Raw genomic sequence first — 24,117 nt, forward strand, 5'->3', positions numbered from 1 at the left:
TGTAAAGTGTGTGTGTCTGTGTTATGCCAGCTGCAGCTGCTCACCAGCTGGCCGGGCGATTTTCGTATTTAACTTAAATAATAACAAAAATATCCATAAAATGGATGAGATTGAATACAAACTGAACACTAAAAACAGTGTTCTTATAGTTAACGCGATCGACAAGCTTCTAGCTACGATCAAATCGAAGTACAAGCCTATTGAACGTCAAAGGTTTGTGAATGAAAATGAGGAGCTGAAGTTTCTTAGAGAGAAGTGTTCCTCAACGGATGCCACGGTCAGCATGACTGCGTGCCAGGGTCTGCTGGCGCTGGTGGAGCTAGGAGTCCTGGAGATAGCTCATACCATGTCTACTGTGGTCACCTTATTGCCTAGCACACAGTAAGTACCCAGATCTCTCATATACGGTTTAAGATATTTATTTCCAAAAAATAAATTAATTCACTTAATATGAGAAATACAAGTTAATCTTAAAACTGAATACATGTACGAATTACTTGTAAATAAAATAAACACACCAGTAAGAACAATATTAGTTTTGTGGTTATAAGGATAACAGAGGTACTGTTACGAATCCTACTTGATCCTTCCAAAAATTGAGATCTAAAATATTATAAGGAAAACACTAAAAGGGATCCTTTAGTACACAATTGAGTTTTTTGACGTGATAACGTCTTTAAAATCGTTTTAGTTGGATGACATGTTCAGAAACTTGTGTCACACCAAAACCTCACGAGCGCGATCACAGGTATAACGAGAGAGAGACGGGCCGATCTCCCGTCTCATCTCTAGCGCTGCCAGTCATTCCGTGAAACTTGTCATGCGGAATCCTCACGAGCGGAGGCTGGCATAGCGTTCGAGTGAGTGTACCGATCTTCCGTCTCTCTCACTCTAGCGGCATACAAACGAATGGAGATTTTCTCGTGCGGATACATGTATAAAAGTATGTTTGTATGATTGTATGTATGAAGAAAAATGTATATCATAGTCGAATAAGTAAACTTGTCATTTTACACCCAAAATTTATCATCAAAAGTGTGAATAAAACGATACATGTAATTTAAAATTTGAAAAAATTGTTATCTTCATTAATTCCTTACTTCCCAAAAACTAATATCACCAATAAGACGTTATCACGTAAACATCTCGACCGTAAACCTACTTTACAAACAACCAATTTTTTTTCTATCCACTTAATTTATGGTCTTCAAGTATAAGGTTCAATATTTATTTCAGTAACTACTCAGCAATAATATCTACAATGTCTGGTCTCCTCATCCTGGACCTGAAGGCGCGCCTGGTGCCAGGCCAGCAGTACAAGTGCCAGTTCAGCCTCAAGTCTCCGCAGCACCCGTTCATCACGGTACTCGAGAAGAACAAAGCAGCTGAGGATGTTATCCTCGCTCAAATGCATTCTTTGTGCACACATCCTGATTATATGTGAGAAGTTTGGAACTTTTCTTGCTTAAATCCATCTTTTTGACTGTCAATGCCTACTGGCAATGTGTGTGAAGAAGCTTTCAAAAGTAATGTCCAAAATGGGAAAATAATATTTATTTAAAAAACACCTTAAATTGTCTATTTAAAAACAACATTATTTACAATCATTGTATTACGTCAAGTATTTAAATAAAGTAAAAATTTATTTATTTATTTATTTATTTATTATACTTTTTGCACACATTTTACAAAAAAAACAATGTACAAAGGCGGACTTAACGCCTTAGGCGTTCTCTACCAGTCAACCTTTAGGTGGAGGAGAAATTTCATGGCAGGTGCACTAAATATGTATATAAGACAAATCGAAAATATATAAACGTACATAGACTTATTATACTTACACATATATATATATATATATACATAATATTAAATAAACTTTAATACATATATAAATAACACAAAATCAAATGCATAGTTGTGTCAATTCTGCAAACTCTGGTGAAGATACTCACGAAGCTTCAATTTGAAAGTCAATCGGCTATCTACCATCCTAATTTCCGAGGGCAACTTGTTCCATAAAAGAATAGATTGGACAAAAAAGGAGGAATGAAGGAAATCTGTGCAATGTGAGGGACATTGGAGTAGACGGTTGTTGGAGGAACGCAAATTTCTGTCATGTTGAGAACACAAAAACTGGAAGTGGCATGATAAATATGGAGGTGAACAAGGAGTATGAAGAATGGAAAATAGAGTAGTTAATGCTCTCATCTCACGTCTTTGCCTAATTGGCAGCCATCTAAGCTGTTCTCGATAAGCAGACACATGAAAATTCTATATTATTCTGCTTATAACATAAAATAAATAGTAATTCCTTAATATGATTGTTTGGATTCCAGTGTATCATCAAACAGCCTTGAACTCCTGAGGCCAGTGTTCCTCTGGCTCACTTGCCACCCTAAGCGGGAGAGCAGCATCAAACCCTGGCAGCTGCTGCTTGGTCTACCACAGAGCACCGCCCAGTCTTCACTGATATTTGCCTGTCTTAGTTGTCAACAGGTATAGATACTTTTTCAACATGCTTATATTAGCTTCACTTATAACAGTGTATGTAAGAAAATCTTCTAATCTTAATTAGACACACTTCCCGGTCTACAATTAAGATGAAATTTAAGATGAAAATGCTTGGAAAATGTTAATATATCATGGTTTTGAGTTTTGTTATCTGAAAAGAATATAATTTTATAATTTTTAACTAGCTTTTGCCCGCGACTTCGTTCGCGTGGAATAGTGACTTCCGGCAGATTTTTGGTTTTACCCACATAGTTCCCGATCTCGCGGGATTTTTGAGAAGTTCCCGCTCCCGCAGGATTTTTGGGATAAAAACTATCCTATGTCCTTTCTCGAGTTCCAAACTATGTCTGTACCAAATTTCATCCAAATCGGTTCAGTAGTTTAGGCGTGAAGAAAAGACAGACAGACAGACAGACAGACAGACAGTTACTTTCGCATTTATAATATTAGTTTGGATTGTAGTGTGTATGTCCTGTAAAGTGTTGTTGCTGGCACTCTCCAAATTTAACTAGTTTGGACATAGGCTGTAGGAAGCCAAAACTACATTACTTGTTTGTAATGTGTGAGTTTCTTTCCTAATATTATAATTCCTTTTATTTATGTGAAAAAATTAAACAATTTAATATTTTTTCAGATTAGCAATGAAGCGCTAATAGATCGCTCGTTCGCCGCATACACCGCTGTGACGGAGGCGGCGTTGTACCGACAGAACCGCGACCACGTGGTGGCACTGCTGCCCATGCTCGCCAGGGTATCCAACCAGCTCATGAAGCTCTGGTTAGTATGGCAACACTGACATTGTGTGACGGATGTGCAGGCTGTGCAGCGCTAATAGATGGCTCGTTCGCCGCTTAGATACTCATTATGTGCTTCCTCTGTGTACTCTACCCTTATGTTCTCCTCCTAAGGGGATTCTCGTCCTGTACTTCCCCTGTCCTGTCTTTTGTGTACTACCCCTAGGAACTCGATTTAAACTACCACTGATATGTGAGTACCTCTATGTATTTCCCCACCACTATGTGCCCGCGATCTTTTTTATGTGCTGGATCTGCCCCTGATAAATATTATTTCTATATATTATTATATCAGTATCGATGTAGAAGTGGTAACATTCCAGTCGCGACCCGCGTCCGTGCTACGTGCTGATAGAGCGCTGCTTCGCGCTCGACGCGCCCGAGCTGCGGTCCGTGGCAGGCATCACGCTCATGTTGTTAGCTGAGAATCTCTCCGAAACCTCGGCCTTGTATCTACTTGACCTGTTGAATTTGGGTGAGTATTTTTAAAGTTAAAGGTTTTTTTTAACTTATTGTTTGTACCCTAAATGTTCCGAAACTACTGGACCAGTTAGAAATAGACCCCGTTCCAAGAAATATGAACAGAAAAGTGAATGAACAACTCTTCCCTTTTCTTCGCTTGTTATTGATTTGAATCAACTGTACAGTAGTCAAATAAATAACGAATTAACTTATGTCCATTTCAATCGACAGCTCTCAACATAATCAGCAAGTACGAATACTCGGCAATATCACTGAACGTGTTCGTAGCGCAAGCTCTCCAGTGGCTGAACCTCCCGTCTTACCTCACCGCAGCCGCCCTCAAAGTCGGCTCCAAAATACTCACAACATACAAGCACCACTATAAAGACGACCGAAGACTTTACACGCCTAATTTAAAAGCAAATAAAACCTTCCAAGCATTACTTTACTCAGACAGCCGTCTATCAATCGTTTTTAAGGCCAACCAAAATTGGGAGCGTATAAGAGATGACCCGGACAAATTGAAAAGTTGGCTCGAATCTTTATCTTCGATAAACGATGATGTCAAATTGCAATTGTTACCATTTTTTATGGGTATGATTATGGAGAAACGTAAAGAAGAGTGGTATGAGGAAATAATATTAATAGTGTTGAGGATACTTGTGGATTTGGTGCAAAATAACAAGGATTTTACAGTACAGATGTTGCCACTGTTGGTGTATTTGATAGCTAATGAAAGGAATCCTGCTGTGAAACTGCAGTGTTTCAAAGCGTTGCCTTTAATGGCGAAAAGTAAAGTGAGTTTTGAAAATTAACGCTTTATTAACTTGTTAACAATAATTTTAGAACACCAAAGAAATTGGCCCTGGAAAAAATGTTCTTTAATAAAGCCTCAACCTATTGTCATTTTCAGGAGAATGTGCCAGATATAGTAAAAGTGCTGCAGAAGATAAAGTCCAACAAGGGAGCGCCTACTTCCCTCCTCATCTTGATATACACCAGTTTAGCAGAAACACAGGTACCTAATATATTGCCTACTGATTTTAATAGTTTCGTTAATTGTTGTAAAAACATCACATTAATTAGATGGTTGGGCCTAGTGTCTCCAATCTTGCTATTAATCAGTTTCAGGGTATAGTAATCCAAACTCGTAGGTATCTTAAAATCTATATTTAAAACTACCACAGAGACGATGTCTGAGTGACAGAAGAAAAGACCAATGATGCCAAGACCCAATAGCCATTTCATTCTTTTGTCTTCATTCTTAAAATTACTGGTTTTGATCTCTTCTGTCAATGATTTACCTCTCTGTTTGAAAAAATAGCAAAATTATAGAGGTTCCAAAATTCATAGTTGTAATAATTTCTTCTGTGTCCAGGTGCGATGTTTCCCGTACTTACAAGAGATGTTGGTGGACCAGAATATCGGGAGGCCAGACGACCTGAAATGGGAGCTCGACATCGCTAAGGCTTTGTCAGTACAACGCATCTGTGAAATACGGTATGTTTGTAGCTATGTAGACTTTTAGAACGTATTTTAAGAACTAACTTAAAATACGTTGAGTGGGATATAATATGAAGAATATTTAAAAAAGTTTTTATTTAATTAGCTTTAAAAAAAACAACGCGGTAGCATTTATTTATATGACACCCGCTTATTAAAGGTCTCTGCACACAGCGGACGCGGCGCGGCGGGACGGGACGGCGACGCGACACTGAGCAGTCGTAATGTACTAGATATTACATTACAACTGGCTACATTACATTACAACGGGACGGCTCTGTGTGACGTCGTCCGTAATAACGGACTACGTCACACTGAGCCGTTCCGCTCAACGCGACGCGACGCGACGATCTAGTACATTGTGTCACGTCGCCGTCCCGTCCCGCCGCGCCGCGCCCGCTGTGTGCAGAGACCTTTAAGGCTACCTAACTGCGACCGTTTAATTTGTTTCAGCCTTTTCAGTTTCTTTGTTGACTTTTCCAATCCAATCGTATTCGTTGTTTTTTTGTAACCCGTTAAATTGTCACCAGCCCTTCGAGTCACGGGCTGGAGTTGGTGTCGGTGATCGCGTCACTCCTCAACCGCTGTACGGACCGGTCCGGGGCCGCGGTGACAGTCGCGTGCGTGGAGTCGCTGGCGCGGCTGTGGCGCTGCGCCGCGCTGGCGCCGCACTCCACGTGGGCGGCGCTGCAGCCCAAGCTGGCCAGGGACCATAGGCCTACCGTGCAGATCAGGTTGGTTCATCTTAAATATTTATTATGTTGTGTGTCAAATTGAATAGGTACTTTTTCTTGGGATTTAATTTTGAAAGGGTATAATTTAGGCAGTCATCAAAAATATTTTTAAGACTTTAAGCTGAGGCACCAAATAAAATAAACAACTCCAAAAAAAATAAATTGACTTTATTAAAAGGGCACTAAACTATATAATATTATGATCCAAAAAAAAAAAATAACATCAGAAAAATCGCAAATCTCGCACAAATATTTTATTTTTGGTTCCCAAAATGGATTAATGGTCACCAAATTCTATCCAACTCAAAGATTAATATTAATACCAAAAATCAAAGTTAGTGACGAAAACGAATCGCTGCAAAACCAACTCCACGTAATCTTGTCTGCCCTACCCCTAGAGTGCAATTCAAAACCGCGTAGGTGCGGAGGGGCGAGGCGGCCTGCGACCTGAGGCGCAGGTAGTTATAACGCTCGCCGACGAGGCTGAGGCTGGCCGGCTGAGCCGGCCAGCAAGCCGAAGCTGCGGTGGTGAGCGTGAAAACCATCTGCGACGATAAGCTCGCATGGGACCGCCGGAGCCCCGCAGCGCCGGAGCCGTGACAGAAGCCATGCTTGCTGCATGTTTCGTGCTTACATTTTACTACTGAGTTACACACAAATTCATATAACAATAAATAAGCGACGTACGTTTGGGAACCCCAGTATATTAATTGGTATTTGGGAAATATTCTAGCGATCGTTAGCTTTTTTAGTCTAACAAAAATGACCAAATTATATAGGAGTCATGGTATTACATAATTGGTAACATCTAAGTAGTGACAATCTATACATATAATAAATCTGTAAAAAAACTGTGTCTGTACATTGAGTATATTAAAAAAATAATAATTGGGTGGGGTTTAGAAACAGTAGTGGAGCACAAATCCAAAAAAAAAAATTCTGTCTGTTTGTCTGTATGTCTGTATGTCTGTTTGTTTGTACACGCTAATCTTCCGAACTACTGAACGGATTTCAATAATTTTTTCTTTGTTGTATCAGTATTAAGCCTGGTCAACATATAGGCTATAATTTATCTTCGAAACTTGAAGACCTGATGCAAAACTCCAACAGACCAACAAAACTATAAGAGATACAAAAATGGTGCCATGGCAAAAATTGTTTCTTGTGCTGAGCATTTTCTGCTGAAATAATAAATTTGAAGATCTGGAGCACCTGATGTGAAACCCCAAGAGCCCAGCTTCTCTGTACCATATACAGGTATGACGTTTTAGCAAAAGTTATTCAATTTCATAAGCACTTTCTATTGACTTATACAAATTGAAGATCTAAAACACCTGATGTGGAACTCCAGGGGCCCAGCTAGACTATAGCATATAGAGGTATGACTTTTTAGCAAAAGTTGATCAATCTGATAAGCACTCTCTGTTGACGTATAAAAATCGAAGATCTGGAACACCTGATGTGGAACTTCAAGAGCAATACTACACTTGAAATGTATAGAAATGAATGTTATGAAATAAGTATGGTGAATCAAAAAAAGTAATTGGTTCCTCTTTTAGATAACCCTAAAATAATGGACACGTATTTTTTCTTTTCTCCTTCTCACAAACAAATAATAACGAAGATATAACACGCTTGAATTTTGTGTTAAATCACTGCTTAGTACAAATTTTACATACCTAGATGTGGCGTCACGAGCCCCCACTCTCCGAATTTGTTGTGTTTTATCTCATTATTATTTTTTACTTATGTCTCTTCCGGACCTCGGGACTACAGAGTTCCGAATTTTTGGGAGGCAAACGTAGGGCCGAAGCCAAAACGCTGAAGCCCTTTTGAGACAACTTTAATGAAATGGTGACACAAAACCGACGATAGATCCCTTTATACAATATAGAAATGAACCCAAGGACAATCCCCGGTGAACGTCATTAAAAAAAAGACAATCCCCGGTTCTGTGCTATACTATTGCTAACTGTGGATGAAAACTACTTGGGCTATTGTGATGGGATGCTAATGGACTAGGAATGGGGAAACTACGGGAACTATGGCACCTGCCGATGACAATGTATTAGATACATGTAAAAATGGCAGGTGGAAACTCGCCAGCTCACTTACCGGGCCCCCGGGAATCAGTCACTGAATAGCAACATGGGGGACAGTATACTCTCCCTGGAGAACTCAGTATATACAGCCCCGCGGGGTCGCTACTTCCCGTCATCAGCCTCAGATGTCCTGCGGTGCTTATATTTCATTTTATTATTGTCGTTATTATCTCAAGAGCCTTTGTGACAATTATGTTAGGGTCGACTTCCAGTCACGATGCAAATGAGTACCAGTGTTTGACAAGGAGCGACTGCCTATCTGACCTCCACAACCCGGTTACCCGCTCAACCCAACACTCCTTGGTAAGACTTACTGGCTTCTGACTACCCATAACGACTGCCAAGAATGTTCAATAACAGCCGGAACCTACAGTTTAACATCCCCTCCAAATAACGGTCATTGGTATCCAAAATATACGTAGAAAGTAGGTGCATACGAACTTAGAAAAGTTGCATTGACAGGTAATTGCCAGACCTGGAATCAAAGACGCACGCTCATACTTGAGAGATTGGTTCTCTACCCACTAAACCACCACGACTTCCACTAAGTCACCACGACTTTGTCATCTCAGTAATATTTAATGTTTTTTTTACGTAATAATACGTGTAATATTTTTGCCACACACAACTTAGGTAAATACGGACTAATTAGAATCACTACTTTTGTCCCTATGGTCACGTCTATTGCGGTTCAGTTCTCAGCGTTTTATTTAGTCTGCTGTGCTTTTGCCGTTGAAGTAAGTACAAAAATTAAATATATGGAACGTTTCTAATGATTATGCGTATTCCGTTGTTTTCAAGTCAACGGGCCCTTAAAATTCAATATCAGACGATTCAGATCTTTGATTTTGCTGATCCCGTAGTCGCTGGCATAAGGGACAGGATGCGCGTACGAAGTCGCGGGCAGAAGCTAGTATATAATATTTGGTCTAAAGTGTATTTTAAAGGCGTCCATATATTTTTTTAGTAGTCAATAATACGAAAAAATGGTTTTACCTAATAATATTTTTGGAAACGTTATTTGGTGACCATTTATCCCTTTTGGTAACCGTTTAGAATTTTTTTGGTAGTAAACTAGGTACTTTTTTGGGTGGTGTTTAAACACAAGCCTTTGGGAAATATTTTAGCTATCGTTAGCATTTTTAGTCTAACAAAAATGACCAAATTAGAAGTCATGGTATTACATAATCGGTAACATCTAAGTAGTGACAATATATAATATTTGGTCTAAAGTGTATTTTAAAGGCGTCCATATATTTTTTTAGTAGTCAATAATACGAAAAAATGGTTTTATTTAATAATATTTTAGGAAACGTTATTTGGTGACCATTTATCCATTTTGGTAACCGTTTAGAATTTTTTTGGTAGTAAAATAGGTACTTTTTTGGGTGGTGTTTAAACACAAGCCATTTTGAAAAGATTTTTACCTCTTATGTGCTCTCTTATGTACTCCATTTATGTACTCCCTTTATGTACTCTCTTATATACTCTCTTATGTACTCCCTTATGTACTCTCTTATGTACTCCTCTTATGTACTCTCTTATGTACTCCCTTTATGTACTTTCTTATGTACTCCCTTATGTACTCCCGTTATGTACTCTCTTAAGAACTCTCTTATGTACTCTCTTATTTACTCCCTTATGTACTCTCTTATGTATTATCTTATGAACTCTCTTATGTACTCCCTTATGTACTCTCTTATGTACCCTCGTATGTGCTCTCTAGTGTACTCCTCTTATTCTTATGAACTCTCTTATGTATTCCTCTTATATACTCCTCACCTCATATATTTTATCACCATATTTCTCATAGAGGCAGGCACATATTTTGTTTTTCGCGCCTACTCTTTCCCACTGTCATTTCACACACATCTTCATCATCTGAACTACTGATCACAAATACCCTTTCCACCCCAGCATCTGCCAGCTCCTAAGCGAAGTACCCTCGCTCCGGGTGGCCACTCCTGAGTTCGACAACCTGATCTCCGAGGCAGTGCGCAAGCTATGGAGCGTGGTGGCCGAGGGTAGTCTGCCCGAAGTGGTGGAGGCTGGCTGCGATGCACTCGCTACTTACAAGATCGACGATTATAAACTTGCTGATGTACCTGAGGTTAGTCGACTAATAGTTATGTCAGGATCTCTCTCCAGTCGTGTCGGATTGCCGTCCCATCGGGTCATGAGAGTAAAGGAATAGTGAGTGCACCTATGTCCAAGCAAATGCTTGTGCACTATAATATGTCCTGCGCTGTTGACTGATCTCCTTATATGAGAACAGCCGCCGTAGCCGATAATTGGCTAGGAGGACATCATCATCATCACCTTATCACTACTATTACACAGATAAAGACGCTTAACTTGATGAACAGATATAATTGAAATTAAACAGGAAACCGTGATGCGGGTGAAGTTTCACACTTTTATCTGCTTAATATTCTCCCAACAATGTTTTAAAATTGTGTTGGGTTCGGATTTCTAGTCTAACTGAATGCATCTTCGTACCAATGTGCTACAAGGAGGTGGAGTATGGATGTAAAAGTAATATTTTCTTTCAGATATACAGGAGGACGGTCAAACTACCAGCATCATATTGCAAGACTCCCGCAGACGCAGCCAGGAGACCAGAAGAAGTATTGGACTATGTGCCATGTGAGTCACTTTTTGTTATAATTGAAATGATTGAAGCAGTTTTATCCATTTATTCATGAAGTATTGTACGAAGACGATAGAGATACAGCAATATACAATGGTAGTGCTTTCTGGAAAAGATTTAATTTACGTTTAAATCAAGCATAACTTACTATGTATCTTCCTGTATTTTTGTGAGAACTTTTATGCATACAGGGAACATAAGGGAGAATAAGGGGATTACATAAGAGAATATAAGAGGAGTTTATATGGGGAGTATATAATGAAGTGCATAAGAGGGTGCATAAAGGAGCACATAAGAGAGCATGCAAGGGAAATATATAAGGCAGTACATAATTAGAGTTCATATGGGGAGAACATAACGTAACAGTAAAAATGGACCTAAGAGTTTCTACTTCACGGTACGGTTTTTATGTAGAGGTACCTATATTCGGTAGTTTCACTTTCCCTTTTCCATTTGGTCATATTAAACTAATAGGCTGATCTATTCTTCGCTTATCTGTCGTATTCAAATTCTCAATAGACCGAGAAATAATTGTGACGTCATAAGTAAATTAGGGTTGTGGGCATGCCCACAGTCACTGTAAACCTTCTGAGACATTGTCCCGACAGAAACCACATTTTTGAATTTCTATCTTGAAGCAATGAGAATGCCAAAAAATTGAACAGAACTTTGAGAATCACTGTTTATTAGGTTCGACAAAACGATGTACGCACTCGAACAGGACTACGACACGACTGTGTTATTCAAACAACTTATCTCCCATTCAATAGTATCCCTGAGCGAAGCAATCCTTTTCGTTGTTTAAAAACCCCGCTTTGTTTTGGTAAAGTCCAGGCTTGAGTCTTGTGACAAAAGGGGGTTTTCTCTCCAAATATTTAGAAACAATAACCTTTTCAGGTGAGATCTGGCCAGAAGTGTTTAAGTACACGAACCAGAGTGCGTTAGGAGGGGTATCTAGACTAGCGGCTCGGCTCATCGAGCGCGAGGTACGCGGGTACCGCTCCGGACAGTACGCGCTGGAGCGCCACGAGCCGGCCTCGCTGCAGCACCTGCACCCCACCAGCGTGGCCAGGGGACTGGTGGACTGCTTCAGGAGACAGGTAACTGTACACTATGAATCACGAACGTGCCTTCCGAAATACGAGGACTTTATGACATACATAGATCCAGAGACCAACCGCGCAAAACGTTGCCTTCCCTCATTATTTATTTATTTATAGATGAACCCATGCTGCTGTTACTGAACCCCTAGCTCCTCTTTATAATAAATATATTTTCGTAATAATAAATAAGAGATTTAGATAAAGAAGATTAAACTCGCCGTTGTACATCATTTCTCTGTTCAGTGTGTCAAAATTCAAAATATATTTATGTGTGCAATACAGAATAATTGAATTCTCTTTTCAGGCCACATCACCCTCCTACGATTTCCCCGACACGGTCCTCCTCGCCATACTCCAGGCTCTCACCTCAGAGTTCCCCAAACCTCTTCCTCCGTTCGACCTGTGCTTCTTGCCCGAGGTGTTCCACCGAGGATTGGAGTGGAGACGCGGGTGTGTCACCCTGGCGGCGAGGCAGGCTCAGGTGTCTCCGTCGGGGAGGAGGATCTTGGAGACTTACCTGCAGGGAGTCAGCTCTGGGAGTGCTGAGGTGAGGAGTTGATTATTGGATATTTAAGTGTTTAAATAAAATTTGTAATAATGGAAGTTGTTTTGCAATATGGAAATAAAACAGTTATGTGTTTGGAGACCATATCGAATTCGAAATTTTGTCCATTTGAGAGTGATCCGTACTTATTGAAAACGTTGTTAGGAGAAACAATACTATTTTTCATTTTATTTTCTGGCAATTTTTATTTATTTCTTTCTAATCGATTGTATTTGGTTGTGAAGATATTTTTTGTAAGAAAAAATAATTTGTCAGAACAGAAAAATAAAATTCTTCAGTCGTAAGGACCTCACACGAGATATTTTCACAAAACTATCTCATTAACTAATGACCCTTTCTTCCAGGAATCAGACACCGTCTTAGTGTTCGACATCCTCCCGATCCTCTGCCGAAGCATGCCACCAAACTCCCTCCGCCCACCCATAGAGAAGTGTCTAGCCGATTCCTTTGCTGCCGTCTCCAACTTCAAGCTCAAGGGTCGAGGAGATGAGAAGGAGCACCTGTTCATCCAGCAGATAGAGAAGATCAGACAATGTCTGGAGTGTGATAAGATACATGATGCCAATAGGACCTTGTTGTCGCAGATTGTTGAGCAGTATTTCTCTATGATTAGTGATGATAATGTGGTGAGTAAATATCCTATTATATCAATCGCTTACAAAGATCGTAATTTTGTCTGTGACATTTTCAGAATCTAGGTTTCATAGCACAATTTTATTACCAATATATAAGAAAATAACAACTTTTAATTTATTATATTAAAAAAAAAGAATATGGGTAAACATACTATTAACACCTTAGTTCACTTACCCCTTCAATTGTGTTCAGACATATGGTCGTTTTTGTTTTGACATTTTCGTCAAACCTTTTCTTCAGTAATAATTGTGTGCAAGTTTTTGCACCCCTTTAACAATTTTTGGATTCTATTATTTCAATATGCTTAAACAAATAAATATCGTCGAAACTTACAGTTAGCTATATCTACTTTTGAAGGGCGGGTGTTTTGGGGGCTGTCTTTTGTAAATTTGACCTTCAACAAGTTCTGATTATCAGCCTACTTTGAATAAATGACTTTTATTCTTATCTTCATCTTTCAATAAATTTCAAAAATTCCTGTATTTCCTACCAGGCATGGCCATCATTCGTGCTCTGCTGCCGCAGCCTGTCCAGCAAGTACTTGGAGCGCATGACGTCACCGTCAGGCTGGTGGTCGGTGTCGGCGCCGCTGCTGCGCAAGGCCAGCGCAGTGCGCTGCGCGGTGGCTGCGCTACCCGACACGAGCAACGCGCTCAACTGGCTCAATGAGATCATTGATGCCCAGGCGAGCCAGATCACGTGAGTATTACTTATTTAGACGTTATAGTTACGCCTATGGCCAGCGCCCTTCTTTATATGTATAGTACACCCCTGTACTGTGCCTATGTTCACCCTTACATGCTCCATTCAAAGTCACTGTCGTTGCCTGATACTCATAATGCGCTCAACTGGCTCAATGAGGTCATTGACGCCCAAGTTACACAGATCACGTTAGTATGTCTTATCATAATCTACCGAGCCCCCCCAACTATGTTGGGGTCGGTTTCCAGTCTAACCGGATGCAGCTGAGAACCAATGCTTTACAAGGAGCGAATGCCCTATCTGAGCTCCTCAACCCAGTTACCCAGGCAACCTAATACCCCTTGGTAAGACTGATGTCAAATTTACTGGTTTCTTTCTGACTACCCGTAACATCTACCAAAGATGTTCAATGTCAGCCGACGCCAGTATTACTTAGATATACATATACTCCCTTATGTACTCTCCCTTATATTCTTATGTCCTTATGTAATGTACGTGAATTACCAGTTGAGTATATCAGATGAATATGTACAACCTTATTTAAGAGTTCACCTGCCCCCTTTCTATCACTTACCTCACCTAACAATAACTGTAATTCCATAGCGAGCAAGAGTACTCTCTGCGCTGCATGGTGCCGGCGCTGAAGGCAGTTGAGCCAGACGCCGAGGCTACCAGGGAGTGGTTCCTGCAGCTCATGGGGAGAACACAAGTCGCTTTCAATGAGTAAGATACGTTCTACTTATATACTTAAATAAACTAAGGAAAATAAAAGTGGTAAATAATATAATCAATATACTTTGAACGGAAAAAGTCGTGGTGGCCTAGTGGGTAAAGGACCAACCTCTCAAGTATGAGGGCGCGGGTTCGATCCCAGGTCAGGCAAGTACCAATGCAACTTTTCTAAGTTTGTATGTACTTTCTAAGTATATCTTAGACACCACTGACTGTGTTTCGGATGGCACGTTAAACTGTAGGTCCCGGCTGTCATTGAACAACCTTGGCAGTCGTTACGGGTAGTCAGAAGCCAGTAAGTCTGACACCAGTCTAACCAAGGGGTATCGGGTTGCCCGGGTAACTGGGTTGAGGAGGTCAGATAGGCAGTCGCTTCTTGTAAAGCACTGGTACTCAGCTGAATCCGGTTAGACTGGAAGCCGACCCCAACATGATTGGGAAAAAGGCTCGGAGGAAAAAAAATACTTTGAACGGCTAGCTTCTGACTTTCCGTAACAATTGCTAAGAATATTCACATGATGGTCACCCATCCGAGGACCGATCGCAGGAGGCGTTAACCTTATGATTGATCTGTTTGCGAGGCTTTCACTTAGCCACGGCTTTCTCCTATACCATTATTCCCATACTGTTATGTATTTAATTTTACTAATATATCCTTATATCCCCACTTAATGTTGCAGAACTGAAGACAAATCGGCGAAGTTGTATCTATGCGACGTGTTCATGTTATGCGTGGTGGTGTTCAGCGGGCTGTGGGCGATGGAGTCTGAGGAGCAGCTGTGTGGCAGCCGCAGCGCCAGGCAAGCCCTGCTGCCGCCTGCTGCTGCCGAACTGCTCACCAGGAGGACTTGGGCTAACTGCACTCTGCAGGTAAAGGGTCCTATCCTCAAGTTTTTGACGTGATGTTCTCTTAGTTAGCCTGTTATCTGCCATGGTGGCAGTTCTCATGTAAGGAGAATTAGCCAGCTCCGCAGGACATATTAAAGTGCACAAGCATTTGCGCAGACATACAGTTTTATTTTTATTTTACTATTCCTCCACTCTTATCGTCTGATGAGACGGTAATAGGACACGACGACACGATCCGAGAGATCACAAGCAGGATCGACACTAACGTGTTCTCTGATGCGTGGGGTTTTGATGTAGATGTAGTTGGTTAGCGCTGCTGGATCGTTCAAGTTATCGGACTAATAGGAACGTGTTATACTTCGTCTTGTTACCCTATTTTTTGGGGCCGCCGATATATGTGTTGCCATCGAGCCATGGTGGCTGCCATGCCCGCTGAGCACTTAGCAAATATCTTTGTACATCAGATGCTGGAGTGGCTGTGCCACACGCGCTCGGCAGCAGGCGACGGCAGCGCGGCGCTGGCGTGCCGCCGCGCGCTGCTGGCGGCCCGCCACGCCGCGCCATTCGCCACGCACAACATATGGATGAGGCTGTGACTATTATTATTATTTAATTACCGTCCAACTAGTGTCCAAGGCAAAGTCAAATCATTTATTTCATTGAGGGCTGATTTTTCAATCACCAGATAACTTTTAACTGAAGAATATGTTTGACGTTCTGACAGCATTTTGTATAGAAAATATGTCAAACCACCATATTTATTCCTCAGTCAGTTAACTGATGATTTAAAAATCGGCCCTTAGGCCTTTACATAACACTTATAAACGTCAAAAATATAAATAAGTTTGTTTCTAGTTGCCCCAAATTCCAAATTTTGGAGGCATTTTTTAGTATGGAGGCTGTCAGTAAAGTAAACAAAATAAACAATAGAAAGTTTACTGTTACGCGAATAATTAGAGTGAGGAATGAGTAAAGGTGTAAGAGGAAGTTTGAAAGCAGCACCAGTAACCAAAAAGCTATGTGAAAAACGACTATCATGGTATGATCATGTTGTGAGAAAATTAATAAGTATGAATGGAGATGGATATAATGGAAGGGGCGACCAAAGAAATGATAATTAACTTGATTGGATTTATTGTTGATTCTATAAGTAGCAGTTTCATTATTAATGTTTTTTATTATTTTCCTACAGGGAGAGCCACTTCGGTCGAGACATCATTATTGATGAATAAATATTTAAGTTATATACTAAGCATGACTTGTATTATCTGACTTATATTAATGTATATCATCGACTGAATATTTGTATTGACGACATATAATATAATTATTATCTAGTCAAATTCGAATAGGTTTAGATAGCGCACACTGGTTACTTTAAACACCGTGACTGTTTTGACCAAATAAAAATGCTATAAGCTAGTACACATATTATGTTTTATATTGGATATCCTATATCACTTATTATAATTTAATTAGGAATGAGTTTAAATACATTTAGATAATAATAGATTACCATTCTTTGGAAGATAATCTGATATGTTAAAGAAATAGATTTACTCGGGAACACACGGGAACTACTTCCTACAGCTGATTAAAATGATATAATTATACTTTTTGCAGGTAAAATTTTCAAAATCGGTTCAATATTTACCTTCATGATGCAGTTCTATGGCAAATAGAATAGAATAGAATCTATACATTCACAAAGTATTGTATTAACGACAACATCAAAGTATTTGAAATACAGACACAGTTGAAGATTCTTTTTTAAAGTGCTGTACAATCCATAGATTGCAAGCAATAAATAATTGATACACATTTCTAAACACCATACATTGATGACATGTTTGTACATAGGTATAAAATTATTATATTACATTCATACATTAATAAATACATTAAAACTCTTCACCGACAATGCAATTCTCACTATAACTGTTTATTGTAAAGTGTCATTATCACTCACCACACTTATTATCAAGTGTCATCATCGCCATCAACAAAATGTGGTTTGTTCATCTTTCACTATTATCACCATCTCGCCTAATACTTATAATTAACTATAGTTCCCTCACTTCAACTTATAATGTCTGATAGTTCTTTACATGAAAGTCACATACCATATTTATTTATTTTATTCTTCGCACATGTTATAAATAATTCTTAGTTAACGATATTCTCACCACTCATAAATGCACAATATTGCACCAAATGTCCTGATAAGACGGAAAAAGTTCTTTGGAACATTAATCACTCGTATTTTAATATGTTCAATCACTATGTCTCATGTACAGAAATGTCATTTATCACCCATGAATTGTCCATTTTTTATCACACTTTAAAAAACAGTCAATTTCATTTCATCAAGTCATTGACATCATGAAAATTACAGTAATTGCTAAATGTCTATATGGAATGTCACTGATTACCACTGCTTATAGAGTTTTTATTCAGTTTTAATTATATCGCATATTTTTCACCACTCTTAGCATCACCAGACACTATTTTGGTGCACAATTAGAAAGTTCAATCACATGAGTCTTATGTACATAATTGGTATTTATCATTCTTGAATTGTCAATTTTTCTGTAATTTTTTTTCTTACTACACTGATAAGTACAACAGACTATATTTATTTCACCAATCAACTATCATTCATTACCATCACCAGTCACTATTGTGGTGTATAACTAATAGTAATGTTCTTTTACTGTTTTGAATAAATATTAAGTGTTCCATTTCACTTAAAAACATATTAATTTATTGTTTTTTCACCATATACAACTATCACTTCCTGCAAATACATAATGTCATCACCATTAACTACCAAAATTGATTGATTGGTAGGCCTGTTTATTCACCATTGTCTATCATCATCATTTACTATTTACCTACAAATATCGTAAATGCTTTAAAATAATACACTTGAGTAACATAACTATTCATATTGCACCTAGACCTATCACCACTACATCACCCTACTCTCATCACCACTCACTAAACAGTTCACCGTTCACTAATCACCGATGACGTAGCAACGTTCATCTCACAGCGTCTGCGCGGGGTGGCGCTGCAGCCGCGCTCAGACGGCCGTCTCGTCTGCCGGCGCCTTCACCAGCGGCTCGGTAGGACTCTTTACTGGGATCCTGATGATTTCGTCCTCCAGTTTTGAGTCTATTGGCATGTTCTGAAATAAATAAAAAGATGGTAATTTTTTAAATGACTTGGTCAGCTTCTTCGTGGACTGTAAACGAACAATTGACAACAAAAAACAACTTATTTAATTGTTCGTCATTGTTATTGTTATGTTAATGAATTGGTGTAAACAATTGTTGGCTAACCTCAATAAATAAATAAATAAAATAAAAACAACTATCGATAGGGAAAGATGCAAAGCTATGTGGGAGGCTCTTTGCCCAGTAGTGGAATTTTTTTTTTGGTAAAACATCGAATTTTGTGAAGGTTTATTTGCAGGTAAGAAAACAAATTGTGCTAAATGTGTCATTTATTTTTTTTGAATAAAATACAGTGCCAGAGTTGTTGAATAAACTCATCTAAAAAATGGTAATACATATTTATATTTTTTTATTTAATAAATACAAAATAAATAAATAAAATACTAATAATACATAATCGAAAAATACATACAATAGGTACAAATATCGATACATAATTATAAAATAAAATACTAAATTAAACAATAAAAGATGCTACAAGTGCTAAAAAGTGCTCCCAAATTGCTAATCTGGCTACCACCATCTAAACAGACACAAACCTCTAAGGCAGTATAATGCTTATGCAGCGCAGCAGGCAGGTTGTTGTGCCGCGGCAGCGCGGGGCGCAGGCGCGCGGCGTCCAGCAGCCGCCCGCGCCGCACCGGCGACGCCCGCCCCCCGCCGCCCACGCACCCGCCCACGCGGCCCAGCAGCCGCGCTCTGCACAGACAACACACTCACTGACACACTCACTGGGGAACCGTGATGCTGCATTCGTTCAACTGCGGCGCTTGCCCGTATCTGCAGCTGAAATTGTAGAGAAAAGTATAATTGGATGGCTTGTTACAAACCCGTTACTAATGATGTATGCACACCATTTTTGTTCCCTGCCCAGCCCACAATACTAACATAATATATGTTTCCATTCCAAGGAAAGGCAAAAAAAGAAATACTAATTGCTCCAGTTTAACGATTCAGTTGTTTCTGATAACTGAGTTGAGGACTTCTAGCAGTCACTCTATAAAAACACTAATACTCAGCTGCGTCTAAAACTGAAAACTGACATAAAAGCAGTCGAAAATGGCTTGCCATATAATACGACGACGAAGAATTCAAGAATATAATTGAAAATCACTCACGCATCTAACAATTTCAACAGCAGCCTGCTGTAAGCCGTGTATTCATCTTCCCCGAACTCTCCAGGGTGGTGCCTGGCGAACTCATAGGTGTCACAGAACTGATGCACTAGCTTCTGACCGCGCCCGTCGAGGGGGGCGGCGAGAGATGACAGGAGGAAGGCTCGGAGGGACTCTCGAGGATGTCTGCGTAGACCAGGATCTTGGCGAGCTATTTCCTCTTCTGTAAAATTAATTATCAATCTATTTATTAACTGACTTCCCAATAAGGTCCTCAGTTCATCAGAATCTTTTATTTTCTCCTGAGCTGATTTATATGCCTGGGATAGCATAAAAGTGCAATAAGTTAACATTGTTACTTGTCTTTATCCACCAGAAAAAATTACCACCTTTTGCATCATAAACCAAAAGTGCTTAGTGGCCCACTTTAATAAAATTATAAATTAAAAAAAAACCCCGACCCAAAAAAAGCACGCAATTATTATGACAAAAGGTTAAAAACGCTAGACCCTATAAAAAGCAAAAAATAACTTTTAACACTACGTAAGTACCAACTAAAGCATGTCAGACTAAACTAAATTTTGTCGTGTCAGGCAGTGGCGGATTAACCCTATAAGCACAACAAGCACGTGCTTGGGGCCCCTGTTCTCCAGGGGCCTCCATCCTCTGCTGGCGTTTCATTTTATACCTACATTTTATCGAGATTCATCCACAATATATCCGAAATCACAAGGCGCGAGCAGTTCGGGAGTGACCCTTCATACACCCCCGCCTCTAAACTTGATTGGTCGCAGTGCTGTAGATTGTTGTACGATCGCAGTGATTTTTTTTTTCAATTGTGCAGTTGTTATACAATTTTTTTTCGGCTTCTACTCATCGTTGGGCAAAGAATTAATAGGCAACGATAGCGTTCCGAAGTCGCTATCGTACAGTCGTTGGGAAGCTCACGCTGTAACTACGAGTGCAATATAACAAACATATCCGAAAATTTTGGATGCTTTAGATCAGTGGTCCTGGTGGTGGTGGGCTGGTGGTGCCTGGAGGCATTCCAAGTGGTCCGCGGACCACCGGTTAAGTCCGCGGACGTTGTTATCGATCTTACGTTATCCATCTTACTTGTCCAACAGAAAGAAATGAAGGTTTGAAATGTAGCCCTTTTACGAAATTTTAGTTCTGAGTCTTAAAACATAATCAAGATTTCTCGCTCGCTTCGCTCGCGTTTTCAAAAACTATATGTCCTCGTTTTTACATTTGTCAACAAATTAAAAGTTAAGTACGTTTGGGCTACATTGTACGTAATTTTGGTTCTGAGTTTATAATAAAAATAATTAAAATTTCGCGCTCGCTTCGCTCGCGTATTCAGAAACTATGTGCCTTCGTTTTTGCATTTGTCAACAAACAAAAAATTAAGTACGTTTGGGATAAATTTTACCTCCGTACGAGTCCGAAAAAAATTTCGCGCTCGCTTCGCTCGCGCATTTGAAACTACATGTGCATCACTCTCGCTTTGCTCGGTCAATTTCTTCAACCTTCTATTTCCATTTAAGTAATAGGGGGTCTACACAGGCTCTGTGCTTAGGGCCTCGGATACTCTTAATCCGCCACTGGTGTCAGGGGACCGCTCTAATTTATTAGCCTAACGTTAGAAGTAATCATATACTACTACATTACATATACTTCTTATAACTTTTTATATAATTTTGTTTAGATACGTGTTTTTTTTTTATACGAATGTTGTAATTAGGTAGGTATCATTTGATTTATGTAAGTATTTTTAAAGGTAAAAAGAGGTCCCCCGACACGTCAAAATTTAGTTTGTTTTTGCGTCGGGGGTTAAAAATTAAGCCAGTCCTAAGACTTAACACTGAGTATTCCTTCAAATTTCATTGAGCACTTGACTTTTCATTGGAAAGCTTATGGATGCTAGTGGCAAGCACTATATGGAGCTTACATTAAAAACGATAGACAATATCTTTTAAATATTATGTGTCATCATCGCAAAAAGATCCATGCCTTTGAAATGTGGACCGCAAAAAGATCCATGCCTTTGAAATGTGGTGCTGGAGAAAGCTGCTACGCATTCCTTCGACAGCTATGAGGGCCAATGTCTCCATCCTCGAAGAGCTGAAGGTTGCCAAGCGTCTGCTGACTACGTGCCAGGAAAAGATCCGGAGTTTCTTTGGGCACATAATGCGATCTCCATTGCATAGCCTGGAGAGACTCATCATTCTCGGACAAATGGAGGGGAAGCGTGCTAGAGGAAGAGCACCAGCTAGATGGGTGGACCACCTCAAAGAGGTGACTGGAGGCCAGATACAGGGAGCGGTACATATGGTGCTGAACCGGACCGAGTGGAGAAGATTGACATACAGTCACAATCCTCAGCATTGAGGGAACAACCAGAAAGAGTGTCATCATCAACATCATTTAATGGTACAATGAAGAGGATCCTTACCAAGAGTCTTGACATCATCCACAGCTCTGAACCTGTAGTGGTATGGCTGTTGTGGCTCCAGGATGTAGTGCGAGGGCTCCGTGCTCAGCAGCCGCGGCTCGTGCATTATGCGAGGTACCGCTTCTATGCGACGCTCTAGCTCTTTCTTCAGGCACTAGAATTTGACATAATTTATCTCTGCTTTGTATCGTCAAACATTAACATACCAGTATTTTTGTTTGCTTGTATCACTAATAATCTGAAACTATAGAACTGATTTGGAAAAAAATATCACTTTTGGAAAGCTGGACTATCCCTGAGTCTACCTTTTGTCGGTGTACAGTAAGTCAGGAATGTGGGTGAAACCATGGAGAAGCTGGTTATTAATATTGAACCTAAAACTACCATTGCTATAGTTATCAGCACGGATATTGAGCCCTGACCTTCACCTGCGCGTGAAGCGATTTATTGGTTTATTGCCTTATGTGTACAGTGCGCAAAGCGATCCCCACTCTTCCGCCAAGAGCTCAACATCCATGCCGATAACTATACAATACATTATTTTCATCACCACTCACTACAACATATGTTACATTTGATATTTGATCTATGATATGTATTGGAACCCCTAAGACGACCCACTGACCGAAACTATTCAGCTTCTTTTCAATGAATATAATAAATAAGATGTTTTTCAGCTGTTAATCTCATATGAAATTTGATAATGTGTGTGAGGTAGTATTTCATATGCTTCTTTGGTCAGAATGTAACTAAAGATGTGCAAAGAACTTAGGACTGAATGATCTATTTTCACAAAGACCAGTTAACCAAATAGAAACCAAAATCTACCACGATTTGACATGTTTATAATCTCCGCCCTCTAATTACAGGCCTCCGATCCTAAAGAGTAATATCATTCTGAATAATGCTGTCCCATGGGTAATTAGACTGCAAAGACTTACTTTTTTGGCATCAGTTCCGATAGGGATGTGAGGGCCTCGCCTAGACCGAAGGGCGAACCTTGTTATCTGCCTCTTGGCAAAGATGAACAGGATCACGAAAGTCAACACTCCACCACTTATTATAAATATTATGTTCAAACTCGTGAAGTCCTGCATTTTGGATATTAAATCATTGAGCGAGCAAATTAAAAAATGTCTAAACAATCACAATCGGAAGAATAAATTGAGAGTTAAAAAAAAATCTTTGTTTTTTATTTTTCTGTTACGATTCGCATTTTTATCGTATCTTGAGCATTAAGTTGAAATAGCAAACTTGATTACTTGCCTGATAGAAAGAGAAAAGCAATCCGCTGGTTTATGAATGAATAATTTAATTCTACTGTCATTTTGACAGTAACGACATAGATGACATTATCAACTTCGTTCAATAATAAACAGAATAATTTTGGTCAACAGAAAAAATCGTTTCTGAACGAAATTTACATCATACGCCATAAGGCTATAAGGGCTTCGGCAGACTGATAGCAGGGTCCCGTAAAACTGTACCGGTTGGGTAATCGTGAGAAATGCGACGTTCGATGTTTATTTTATTGGCTGTGTTACACAGTCACAAGTACTCTCAAGTAACGATCACAGCTGATTGAAATACAAATTACTTTTTTACGTAAATCTAGTTGTTAAGTAGTAAAAGTTCCTGATTAGAAGGTTGTAAATGACTTGAAAAAGAGAACAATGTCGTGCACATAACATAAACCTCACAGGTACTTGCTTTAAACCCGATCAGGTATTTGCCGTCATACCTAGAAACGCTTATTATTTATTCATCGTTTATCATACGCTGTCGCGTACACAAAATGAACATAAATTCCTTCATCATGATTCTTTCTATTGAGGAGTTGGGCGCGGCACGAATGTCTTTGGCGGGAAACGCGGCTCGCATACTAATATGAAAATGGCGGCGACGTGCGATGACCAATAGACGTTGTTCAATTATGGAAAACGAATGTCAATTGTCAATCGA

General features: G+C 39.6%; 2 protein-coding genes across 2 annotated transcripts; one reads left to right on the forward strand and one right to left on the reverse strand.

Annotated features, from left to right (window-relative positions):
• LOC124638283 (focadhesin) lies at positions 1-16,771 on the forward strand. Its single transcript, XM_047175215.1, has 19 exons — positions 1-381; positions 1,237-1,440; positions 2,340-2,499; positions 3,149-3,291; positions 3,632-3,783; positions 4,002-4,567; positions 4,684-4,788; positions 5,149-5,270; positions 5,804-6,007; positions 10,027-10,219; positions 10,662-10,755; positions 11,657-11,859; positions 12,167-12,409; positions 12,772-13,053; positions 13,557-13,762; positions 14,369-14,488; positions 15,178-15,367; positions 15,811-15,938; positions 16,539-16,771. The coding sequence occupies exons 1-19, from the start codon at positions 101-103 to the stop codon at positions 16,576-16,578; spliced, it is 3,636 nt and encodes a 1,211-aa protein (XP_047031171.1). The 5' UTR covers positions 1-100; the 3' UTR covers positions 16,579-16,771.
• Positions 16,464-23,372, reverse strand: LOC124638284 (protein C1orf43 homolog). Its single transcript, XM_047175216.1, has 5 exons — positions 23,097-23,372; positions 22,156-22,309; positions 19,704-19,923; positions 19,125-19,284; positions 16,464-18,536 (listed from the first exon to the last, which is right to left on the reverse strand). Exons 1-5 carry the CDS (start codon positions 23,250-23,252, stop codon positions 18,432-18,434), a joined length of 795 nt encoding a protein of 264 aa, XP_047031172.1. The 5' UTR covers positions 23,253-23,372; the 3' UTR covers positions 16,464-18,431.
• Positions 23,373-24,117: the final 745 nt, after the last annotated feature.

Source organism: Helicoverpa zea, chromosome 17 (assembly GCF_022581195.2).
Source record: "Helicoverpa zea isolate HzStark_Cry1AcR chromosome 17, ilHelZeax1.1, whole genome shotgun sequence".
In the NCBI taxonomy this organism is placed as follows: Eukaryota; Metazoa; Arthropoda; class Insecta; order Lepidoptera; family Noctuidae; genus Helicoverpa; species Helicoverpa zea.

Coding starts and splice junctions, on each gene's coding strand:
- LOC124638283 (XM_047175215.1), top strand. CDS start 101: ATGGATGAGATTGAATACAAACTGAACACTAAAAACAGTGTTCTTATA. Junction 10,220..10,661: donor AACTTGCTGATGTACCTGAG/GTTAGTCGACTA, acceptor ATTTTCTTTCAG/ATATACAGGAGGACGGTCAA. Junction 15,939..16,538: donor CACAACATATGGATGAGGCT/GTGACTATTATT, acceptor ATTTTCCTACAG/GGAGAGCCACTTCGGTCGAG.
- LOC124638284 (XM_047175216.1), bottom strand. CDS start 23,252: ATGCAGGACTTCACGAGTTTGAACATAATATTTATAATAAGTGGTGGA. Junction 19,924..22,155: donor GGATGATGTCAAGACTCTTG/GTAAGGATCCTC, acceptor TTAATTTTACAG/AAGAGGAAATAGCTCGCCAA. Junction 18,537..19,124: donor AGCATTATACTGCCTTAGAG/GTTTGTGTCTGT, acceptor TATTTATTTCAG/AACATGCCAATAGACTCAAA.